Source organism: Amphiura filiformis, unplaced genomic scaffold, assembly GCF_039555335.1.
Source record: "Amphiura filiformis unplaced genomic scaffold, Afil_fr2py scaffold_59, whole genome shotgun sequence".
Lineage (NCBI taxonomy): Eukaryota > Metazoa > Echinodermata > Ophiuroidea > Amphilepidida > Amphiuridae > Amphiura > Amphiura filiformis.
The window spans coordinates 368698-380833 of NW_027305523.1; the positions used below are offsets into that span (position 1 = coordinate 368698).

Genomic DNA, 12136 nt, shown 5'->3' on the forward strand with positions numbered 1-12136 from the left:
CCCAGATTTATAAGGATTACATCTGCTCAATTATGTAATCACCACAGGATTATAAGTAATATGATATTTGTAGCCAATGATCCATATATATCTATATATATACGTCAGGGGAATTAAAGGTCCATATCAGGTCAATAATATATATGTCAGGTGGGCATTTTAGTAATATCTATTTCTGGTAACTATGTGTGTGTTAATTTGTCAAATATTTATTAATTAATTAGTGTGACTTTAATAAAGATTAAACCAAACTATACAGAAATGGAACAAGACTTGTTTGGTTTCAATAAGAAATAACCTTTCAACCACTGCATAAACTGTAACTCAACTCTATAAAAATAAAATAATATTAATTTATAACCCTAATTACAGCAATCCTCTCTACAACCTAAAATAGTAAGTTGATCACCAATCTTTTATAGAAATATATTTTTGCTATACTATAATGTGTTACTGTACCTGGTACATAGCTGATTTAGATCTAATCCGATATATGATTTGGCTTAACCCTAAGGGGTGTTTTGGGTAAGGGTGTTCTATATTGCCTGCCCCTTTCCAGGGAGGCACCTATGAGTATACTATCTTGTGATATTTTAGGTTCTCAGGGTTAACAATCAGGTGAAATGGACTAATATATGACTGTTCAGTGCTTTAAGTAAAATAGTAAAACAATATTTCATAACATAAACAGATGCTCTAAACGTTACGACGACTAGAAGAATGAATTAAAAAATTCAGAAAATCTGAATTAACCACTTAATATATGAATACGGCAATGCTCTCCTGTATAAAGCCAAATCAAAGGCCCTGAATTGTTTACAATCTATCCTAAACACAGCCGCTAAACCTATTTTCTGTGTGCTAGCCCATCTCCTCTCCTGGACACTCTACTCTGGCTGCCCATACGGGAGCGCATCAAATTCAAGATATGCAAATATGTTTTTAAATGTCTTCAAGGTTAATGCACCAGATTATCTCACAAACTTATCTCACTCATAAGCTCAAACCTGCCAAAGGACCCATGACACGTTCATCTTCTGATACTACTCACCGCTCATGTCAGGAAAATATCGCATTGGAGATAAATCGTTTTATGTTAGCACCCACACTCTGGAACAGCCTCCCAAGAACCACCAAGGAGGCATGCACACTGCCTAGTTTCAAGAAGGTTTTGAAGTCTCATTTTTATCCATCCTATTGACTCTTTTTCTTTTTGCTTAGTTTTTACGACGCTTTGATCAAGTTGGAAAGGCACCTTATCAAATGTTGTTTATGTATGTAATATCTTATAAAGCAAATTTAATACTGGCCTTGTGTAATCAATTCCTACATCATCTGTCATAAGTTTAGTATCATTATATTGCTATTTTTAATTGAGAAATTGTTGCAGTCTTATATATGATGACATCACATAAATACCAACTCAAAAATGTGATTGGGTCAGTAACCTCCATCTGTGAACTGAGATGAAAATTGAGCAGGCAGAGTTTTTTTATCAATACAAATTAGAAATTCTGTATTATACAAGTTGGAATCATGAAAGCTAATAGGTAACAACAACAGGTCAAATGATCAGGATTTATAGGTATAAAGGTCTAAAATGACCTTTGCAATGCAATAAGACATGAAAATACTATAAATAGGTATTAACCTTGTCAACTGTTAGCACTGGAATGCATGCTAGATATCTATACCAGATCAAAGACGTAAGTAACAAAACAATTGCATCCTAAAAATTGTGTGAAAAAAGATTTACACATCTTTCCCATATCTATACATTTCCTGAAACAAGATCCTGTTTCCTGAAATCTGAAAATTCCTGAAATCTGAAAATTCCTAAAATTGACATCTCTACGGATGCATTTATTCATCTAATGCTAAGGATCATTGTAGTTGTCAAGAGGTGCTTACCTTGTGAACTGTGGGTACTCTGAGTGCTAGCACTGGAATGCATGCTAGATATCGAGGAAGAATCTCCCAGACTGCTTTGTGACATGCTCTCAATACTGGATGCATATTCACTCATCTCACGCTGGGTATCATTGTAGTTGTCAAGAAGTGCCTTGCCATACTGTCAACAAAATAATAATGCAGTGTATGATTAATTCACATGGTTCACAGACATTGTCTCATTAAAAGTAATGTTTCTCTAGGCAAACAAAGGCAGCACTACAACAATATAAGTGAGCCAAGAATGCAAACTGAAAATAAGTATATTAAAAAAAAAAATGCGGTTTGTAGCTAAGATGGCTCTCACAACACAGGTTTGAAATAATATGCAAATAAGCTAATTAATATTCATAAATATGCAATTACCCTGACACAAAATTATACAGCACAATAAGGTCACCAACCGAGCTATGCAGGAAGCCAATTGCATCAAAGCTTTATTTATCCTTAATGCTTGTTGATAGAGAGCAGGTAGGATTTGGAACCTTAGCTGGGCCTAGTATACTATAATGGCCCTGATGCCATTGGCGTCCCTTGAAAGCTTGACTGGTCTTAATACCCAGAGGACACAGGTTAAAATCCTGGTCAAGAATTAAAATTATACTTTGGCCTACTGGAGGGAAAGAATAGACTACACAAATATCTGTAAATGTAAACTAAAAATCAATTTAATCTATTATATAGCCATCATCAGTTGGTCATGAAATTATTTCTGTAAAGTAATCCATTACAAGCAACAAAATATTTGGACTCGGCAATCTACACTGATCAAAATTATTTACCATCTATAGTCTGTATATCTACCTTGAGTCACCGGCACTAGCTTTGAAGTTCATCGTGTGCTGCGTTGGCTTAGCGTAGTTTCTTGCGTGTACATATGCGGCATGTTGACCACGCGCGTAAAAGTATGTACACACACCAAGTAACGCTAAGCTAACGCAGAATACGCTGAACTTCAAAGCTAGTGCCGGTGACTCGAGGTAGATATATATATAGACTATAACCTATATGTTTACATCTTGTCCTATAATTACCAACATGATATACATGAATATGAACTACTGAATGGTTGCCTAGACCTTACCTTGGCGATTCTGATACCTGTGATCCACCTCTGACACGACCTGTAGTCCTCAGCACACATATACTTGATATATTTAGATTTCTGCTGGATTTGTGGATGCTGTAGCAGAAATACAGACAAATACAATAAGTAAATAGGTGCATGAGTATATTTGTGGACATTAAAGTATATATGTAGAGTTAAAAACAACTCTCAAACAGTTACATTATTTACAAAATGAAACGGATACAGTCATTTAATGTCAACACCCAAAACCGTCAAAACATTATACCAACTTATTTTGACTGCATATTTTAGCTGTGATTAAAACCCTGACCCTGTTGCTGAATTCAACTTGAAACCATCTTCTTTGTGATATTCTTTTAAGTAAAATATAGTACTCTTGAATAAAGAATCTCTCTTATTATTATTATAAAGAGCATGTATGTCATTTATTTTGCTGCGCGTTTAGTATAGGGCTATAATCTGTAAGTTGAGAATAACGCCATGTAATTTGCAGTGGCAGATTTGAACAGTGCATTCTAATCTAATCCCGAACAGCATATGTGACCATCCACCACAAAGTCGGCTCTGGACCATTTTCTGTTTATTGCAGATTTTGTAACAATGTACTTTCAGCTTTAGAATGACACCTCAACCAGCTTCATCTGACATCTGGAAGCTTGTCGTGGATGGGCACATATACACATGCGTAGAAGGGCGATTTGTTCCGTACCCTGGTGACGCAACTGCATAAACGCACTGTTTTGAATCTGCCATTGCAAAATCTGACATTTCGTTACTCGAATTCAGACACATTTATTCACTCTTAGATCACGAGAACCAATCAGAGCAAGTGTTAGAAAAATGCAAACCGTGCACTGATTGTGTATATGCACAGACGCATTCATTTTTCTTACGGGTTGATGCATTTATATTTGCTTGTATTTTCCAACACTTTAGTGATAATTTTGTTATAAAAATATCAAAAATCATTAAATCTTTTTCCCGTGTATGAAATAGGTTAATAAATGCGTATCCCTGCTTGCTTGAGAAATTGTACAAAAATGCTCTTGCACTGAGATGTTGATGCGTCTAATGCACTCCCCCTTCAGGGCTCCTGCAGTAGACGCATCAACAACTCAATACGCTTGCATTATTTTGCACAATTTCACTTCCAACACACATTTATTAACCTATAACTATAGCATCATACACATGCAATTAAAAAAAAAAAGCTCAAAAACATGTTATATACATGTCTATAGTTAGGGACACCTAGGTAGGGGAGATGTGTATGAGTGAGTGAGTATGATTTTCTTTCCTCAGTAGTTCGGGACTCTTCAATTTTGTATGAATTATGCAAATTATTATTCCCATAATTATTATCAAATTCACTAGAGGATGGTATAAATTTGATAAATTATTTTTTTTATTAGCCAGCTGCAAAAAAGCTGAATACATAGAATTCAAATAATATCTATGTACATAACTAAACAGATGCACAATATATGAGTGCAAGCTGCTGAAATGATAATCAATTCATAGAATATCACAACCCTCTCTCTTCATTAACATCTCAAATTTGTGGCTCTGTACTTTTATTGACCTTTCAACTCAGCAATGCACTTTACGTGATCTGCCAAGGTGTCAAGCTATATTGACATTGATAATTGCTTTGGGTAGAACCTTCTTATTTTGAAGCACATATTGTCAAGTAGAATGTGAACGGCTCCTCTTAAAATGTGTTGAAATATAAAAACCATACCTTGGCATTTTATGGCCTTAATTAACTTTGTCTCCATCATCACCTAATTGTGTACTAGTGACTTGCTGGACCCAGTGTACACGACCTTACCCTTCATAAAGTGTACTTTCCTTTAATGCATACTGATACTATGTTCATTTAAATTCAAAATAAATTGCTGCTGGCATCGTACAAGTAATTGGCATATTAGCCTCCAGATCAATATGTGTGTATTCTATTGATATGACTATCTTACGCCTGGTGCCAATAAAGTGTATTTTCAAACACATTTGGTCATTTTGTAGAAATTTCATCAAATATTTTCTAAAGGAGGAGTAACTTTAACCGCCGTTACTGAAGAGACACAAGCCCTATGACTACAAGTGCATGTATAATACTATAATCTATGTATACATTACAAAGCACTTTATAATAATGGTCCAGAAATCACTAATAAATGACCATCAATTAGTATTCCCAGGTCAGCTTATGTTGATGCACAAATATGTGTATATACCATACACTAAAGATTTAACACTATGAATGACCTTGGTTAATCCTTGACATTATCAGTCGCACATAAAATCACATTATTCAGACATCAATGCTTGCTTTCATTAAAGGTGTGGCTTCATGCCCATTCCTATACTAAACCACAGCACCTCACTAAATGATCACAATTTTTAACATGGGTTTCTATTCTATGGATTGACGTGCTTGATATTATGTTTAATTTTTTTTCAATATTCTGGCATATATGTATAAGATAAAGCCCCTCTTTGTTGTCTGATGTGATGGAATGAAGGTAATCTTGTGAATAAATGAGGGGTATCCTCTATATTTATTGGAAATTATACAATGTAATGTAAAAAGAGAGATTGACACTCTGGAATGTGAAACCAGCCGGGGAAACCAGGCATGAACCTTTCCCTTTTAGTATGCTCAAAGCTATATAATGTATGATTTCCATCAAATTTGATTTTTTTATTCTTTACTCAAAATGCTAAAATAGTAAACGTCAAGAAAGGTTTTTTGTCCATTTTAAGCTAAAGTAAAATAACTAGATAAACAAAACTTGTTAGTCTGGTTAAAATTATTTTGCTTTGTTACTCAGGTTGACACTTTGAACATTTCACTTGGTAGTTCTTTGCTCAATTTGCATGTCATTTCCGTGCAATCCCTTTTGTGCAATGTCCATCGCATGCCTATATCTTTTTGATATTTCTTAATGATGTATAAATTGGCATTTTGTTTTTATGTACTTATGTTTTTTAATTGTGAAGCGCCTTGTGGTCTTTGATGTAATATGCTACATAAGATTGAATTATTATTATTATTATTATTAAAAGCGAAACAAAGACCACTGGCTATTTTGACCATTTTAAAATGGGGAATTCTATGAGAGACTTAAAGTCTAAATATGATATTATGTCAAAACTGCTGTTGACCTGACAAACACAAGAAATTTGGCTGATTCAATTGATCAATTTAATATCATAAAATCACACATGGTTCTAAAGTCATGATTATTATCATGTCACAGAAACAATACACCATTATAAGATATTATTTAGCCTCATCTCATAACACATTTGAGTAACAAACAAGTAATTTGCCTTGATTGCATCACATATCTATTTGTAAGTGTAAATCTGGCTGTTTGTTATAGACTCAGTTGTGACATACACTGTCCTATTCCATGTGTGATGAACAGTGTTAGATACAAGCGAGCAACACAATAATGAAAAGGACACATCAACCTGCATAACATATATGAATATTCCAATGTGATATGGTACTTACCTTGAGTGCAAAGCAGTGATCCGTGGGTGATTTATACTTCTTCTTCCAACCTACACCATTGTATACACTATAATGCTCAAATTGTACCAGACAAACCAGATCCTTGGATAACTGTAATTAACACAACATACACATCAGTGATCATACCAACATATCAGCAAACCAAAAATACAGCGATAACACCAAATATATTTATCCTTATGGAATTTGTTGGAGTGGTAGTAGAGTTGTACTACATGGTATAGTGGCAAACATCATAGTGAATTAAGACGTCTGATAAGCTCCTTACTCGCTCACGCTAGCCTAAAGGAGCTTGCACAAATTCATCTGCATAAATGCCAAAATCATCCTGCAGGGTCTCAATGGATATTTTCCCTACATATTTAAGGTGCAAGTCAATTTTGATGTGCTAATTTTCATCTGTAGGAAATTTGATGTGAGAGGCTAATCTAGTAAATGTAAATGGCACTTTTAAGGGATGCTGGATGAGTGACTGATATCAAAAATAATATGCACCACCTTGTGTGTATAATTGGATTGAGATGATATGGACAAATATTTCAACAAAATTTACGTCTTTGTTTAATCACATGCATAACTTTTTATTTTAGCCTTAATTTTAAAAACAAAAGAAAATTATTTTTATGGGACTTCTGGTTAAATACATACAAAGCATTTAAGCTGCCATAAATTCTCAATAAAAAAGTGATTTGCAAGAAAAAAAAATGTAAAAATGGTAGGAATAGCTAGTTTTTTGAAGGCTCTGTCAAGAAAATTGTCATTAGATATATTTTTTCATATGAAAAAATTGGCAACAGGGAAGAAATGGCAGTATTGATAAATATAAAGCGCCATACAGTTATGTGTGGTATAAGTGTCCATAAGGACAGACCCTTCACACATTGACAGATTATGACATCTTACCCTTATTAGGGTATTTTAAGTCTCATCACTTTCAGGTTATGTTGGCACATATATACTTTTTACAAAAATGCATGTATTTGATGATTTTTAGATTTAGCGAATCATTGATAGTGTCTTTAATGTCTGACTTTCTATTACATGATTTATTTTCCCAAGAAGTAGGCCAGTTCTATTGATATAAATCTACTGTACCTTGGATTTTCCTTTCGGTGAGTAGTACAACCCTGATGCTCTCAGCAAACAATAATATTTCTTCCATGATTTCTTGCCTTCAGTCTTCAAGAAAAGAGGCCCTTCTAACTCGGGAACATGATTGAAGGAGGAAAAGAATTCATCAATTAAAGCTTGCTTGGATTTCTCTGCAAACTCTGTAGCAGCCTGAGATGTGTTACTTGACAATAAAAAGTGCTGTGGAAAGAGAGTAACAAATAAGACACATTATTGTTAAAAGTCAAGAATTTCACATTATTAAAAGATTGACCTTTTTTGTTTAGACACTATATGCCTATGAACAATATTGAGGTAATTTTATATTGAGGTAATTTTATAAAACTGGTTGATTGCTATAATCATGTTTTATTTTGCTTTCTATTGGTTGATTGCTGTTTTTCTGAGTTTCATTTCTTTATGACATCACATAGGTGCAATCTGATCCAGCACACATGAAATTTAAATACATGTAAAAATAGGGAGCAACTCCTCACAAATGTCACTGTCAATTACGATCCTTGATTGGTAAACATAGGTTAATAGCGCGTAAAAGGAAGACCGATCTATCTGGTGCTGATCGGAGAAAAGGAACAGCAGCAAATGGCGAAAAATTACGTACTTTTACAAGGCAAAAAGCAGCTTTTCTAGGCATTGTTGACATGGTGCCTTCGCCAAAGAAAGTTTCCTATAAAGACCTAACTTTTGAGATGGTTTGCATGTTTGAAAGTGCAAAATTAACAATAAGGCGATCGGCTATACCGCCGCGTTCAGCAAGTCATCATCAAGACACTTGTAAACAAACCGTGCTCGAGTTTGATGACAGATGACGTCAGACGCGATAAATTCTTTTTATCTCTGTCTTTAATTATAGAGATGCCAGGATTTTAGCAATAGATAATGAATAGCAATTAGCTTTGACAATAATTGCATTAGTATTTATCATTTGGTGACTATTCATACCGTGCCCCTAATTCTGTAAATTGCAATGAATTAACCTTGAAAGTTACTAAACAGATTGAGTAATTGTCCTTGTACTAATTGCTTTTTCCAACGTCCACTGAACTATTTTCTTGACACTGTAATTAGGGAATTATGTGTCATATATAATGTCCCCAATTACTTTTGACTTTCTTTAAGAGCTGTCACAAATCACCAGATAATATGCTTATTGCACTATTGTAGAATATATCATAATTTATGATTTCAACTTTATCCCTTTCATTATCCCTTTCCCTTCATTCTTTTCAAAGGAAAAAGTGAAAATATAAGCAAAACTAGATTTAAGTAAAAGTAGTGATATACTTATGTCAAACCTGAGAAATTAGGATGAAATAGAATAAACTAAACTTTACTCTGAAGTTGTACTGCGAATATGGTTGCAATTTTAATCTGAAGCGTAATATCAGAAGTAGTGCCTGACCCTATAAATTCCAAAATTCACATTTTAACCTCTGGCTATTATCAGATTTTTAGGTACGAAGAACAGCTTATCAGAGTCTTCATTCTTTCTTTTTTCACTCCATAAATGGCTTGCGTCATACATAGCTTTAGTCTTGATTACTGACAATGGCTTATTAAAAGCTGTGTACTATAAGACAGGTGTCAAGTGTTAAATTGTTCATGTCAATCTCTTAAGGTGTCAAGTACAGGAACATTTAATTACAATCAGGAACATGAAGGAAACAAGGCTAAGATCCAATGTCTAGGTTAACTTAGTTAGTCTAGTGTGTCATGGACAAGGTAATTGCTTGCCTCATTCTCATCCTAATATAATTGGTACATTGTTAAACGTAAAATGATGGGCTGATTTGACTAAATCTAAAGACTACCTTGTGATGAACTTGGCAAGGGGGAGGGAGGACTTGTATTTCAGGTTTTATATCACAATTGTATAAGGAATTTCAAAAGGTACCCAAAGCAAGTATTTTCATTCGTGTAAAATGGACCCAAAACAAGTATTACACGGCTATTTTCTTTAGGTATCCATAATGAATGGAGGCTGATAGCGATCAATCATCAAAACACCTGAAGGCAAACTAGTTTTTTGTTGAATTTCACGCTAATTTCAATTGCCCGTTCGGCATCTGGGTGCCGAGTTAGTTACCTTTTCAAGTGACATCTGTGCGACTATGGTAGGCCTACCCTTTTTACTGTTTTTGATATCCTAAACGAGATACATGACTTTCCATGGAAAAATACCATTTTCATTGTTTTTGGACGTGGGTGATATACAACTTGAAATACAGCCCTCCCCATGATCTCGAATTAAATAAGGAGCTGATTTAGTCTGATTAAACTTGGTTTCAGCTTGCAGCAATTAAAATCTTCACCACTTTTTTCAAAGGAGGCTTCATAACATTTGCATCATGAAGACAATAAAGCAAAACATAATCCAAATGATGTTAATTGATTGAAGACCGATTCATACAACATATGTTCAAATTAGGTTTTGTTTGTTTGTTGACAAGAAAAACATCCAATATTCCGTATCAACATTAAATTATTTTCGCCATTCATTAGCTCAGTTGATATAAAAATAATCCAATCTAGTCCTAATCCAAAACAAAGAAAGATGCCAACTGAATCATCAGCAGTTGTATTTTTTAAACAAAGTTGTTCCATGTTCTCTTATTGGGCAATTCTATTTGAAATCCATACACATATCTGGATGGGTGACTCCATTTAGAATCTTCACTCCCTGTGTGGGAGATTAACATCATGTCGTCCATAGAGGGTGTATGGATGTCAACTGGAATAGCTCACTTTAAGGTCTGTACACCTGCAATGACATTTACTAACATAACCAGGACAAATCTCAGTATGTAGTCACATACTGCCTGTGTCAACTCAAACACACATTGTGTTGACTCTTTCTCCTTAGTATAAACACTAGTTTTAATTATATCCCACAACTGATTGATGACTTATAAACATGTAAGGCTCTTGTAAATAGGAATGGAGAACATGCTCTATCTGCCCTAAAGCCTCTCTACCTATGCTCTGCCAGGTCTGAAATGAAATCGGAACCATCAAACCAAGTCTCAACAAGTTTTAAAGCACTGTGAAACATAATGATCTTACATCCTTGGAACCATGTTTCACTTCAAAGGGTTACAGCCTGTTACTCCTAATTTACAGTTAAAAATACATCCTGGAAGTTCAAGGTTTCTGTTTGCATTTTAAATTGTCTTGAAAATCAAATACACATATCATATTTACGGTTAATAACAGAATATTACGAGAAATTAGGCATCAATTTATGTCTGGTGAGATGGCAATGTGTCTAATGCATGATCCCCCACAGGGATAACTGCATTAAACAACATTATTATCCAGCACAAGTGCATTGATTTGGTTTCATTTTTTAAGGAATTAGTAATATGCAGCTTTTAGTAATTTATGCAAAGAACATAAATTTTGCTATTTTATATCAAACTTGTACTTTAGGAACTGTTTGATGCACCCACTCCCCCTAAATGAATTAATCTTACATGAGGTACATATGTTTGAGAACACTGTCAGCAGTGAACAGAGTGCAACAAGACACTTTGCCTAGTTTTTTAACATCGTTTCTGATCGACTACCCAGTTGTAAGGTCTTCTAATTTCCAAGAGTAGAGCTTGCTTATAGATTATTTCATGTGCAACATTTATATTCTTGTTAACCAATGCTGTTGAAAACAGTTTGATTGCTTTGCTTTACAACTAGAGATATCTTACACTTCCCATAATGCATTGCTCCTATTTCAATTTGTTGAACTGATTTGCTATCTAGTGCAGCATGGGTCGATAGTGATGAAATGTACCTCAATGAACAGAGCACATTCAGATCTTGAAAATTATGTTCATTTCTTGATTATAGACCCATGCTTGACCAATCTATTCTCAAAATGAAAACAAAGAGAACCTTTACAAAATAATGGGAGTGTCATTTCATGAAATGAGGCGCGGCGATGTATCATGTTGCAAAGGATTCTGGGAATGGTAAGACATCTTCTCTGCTTTACAACCATAGCTACAGAAGACGAAACTGAAATCAGAGTCTACTGCATGGGCCTCACAAACCTATTCAATTGTGAATCATTGATTGTTTCTTGTGTCAATAAAACCTATGACACACCAAGTGACTTGTAAATTGCCATGTTGTTAACATGGGCCTCATTCAGTTCCTATTGGCAATATGTGTCCTTCACTCACCCAAGAGCTATGAACATTGAACAGAATGTCGCTGGGTCTCGCTTTAATTGAATATGCTGTGTGAACATTTTTTATTACAGTTGAGGATGCTATAAAGCACTATATGATTGGTAAGGATAAGTAAGTACGGTCAGATCATGAAGCGAATATATCATCACATTAGAACATTAATTTGTCTGTTGCTACTATTAAGCTTTAAACTTAATCCTTAGGTTAGAAATGACATTGATAATATACTACCCA

At 34.5% G+C, this 12136-nt stretch overlaps 1 protein-coding gene across 1 annotated transcript in view; it reads right to left on the bottom strand.

Moving 5' to 3' along the window:
• LOC140144493 (ras-associated and pleckstrin homology domains-containing protein 1-like) overlaps positions 1 to 12136 on the bottom strand; it is a 29665-nt gene that overhangs the window by 12718 nt on the left and 4811 nt on the right. Inside the window, exons 5-8 of the mRNA XM_072166303.1 lie at positions 7680 to 7895; positions 6564 to 6674; positions 3035 to 3133; positions 1912 to 2071 (exon numbers count right to left, since the gene is read on the bottom strand). Of these exons, the coding sequence (XP_072022404.1) occupies positions 1912 to 2071; positions 3035 to 3133; positions 6564 to 6674; positions 7680 to 7895 (586 nt within the window). The remainder of the gene's footprint in view (positions 1 to 1911; positions 2072 to 3034; positions 3134 to 6563; positions 6675 to 7679; positions 7896 to 12136) is intronic.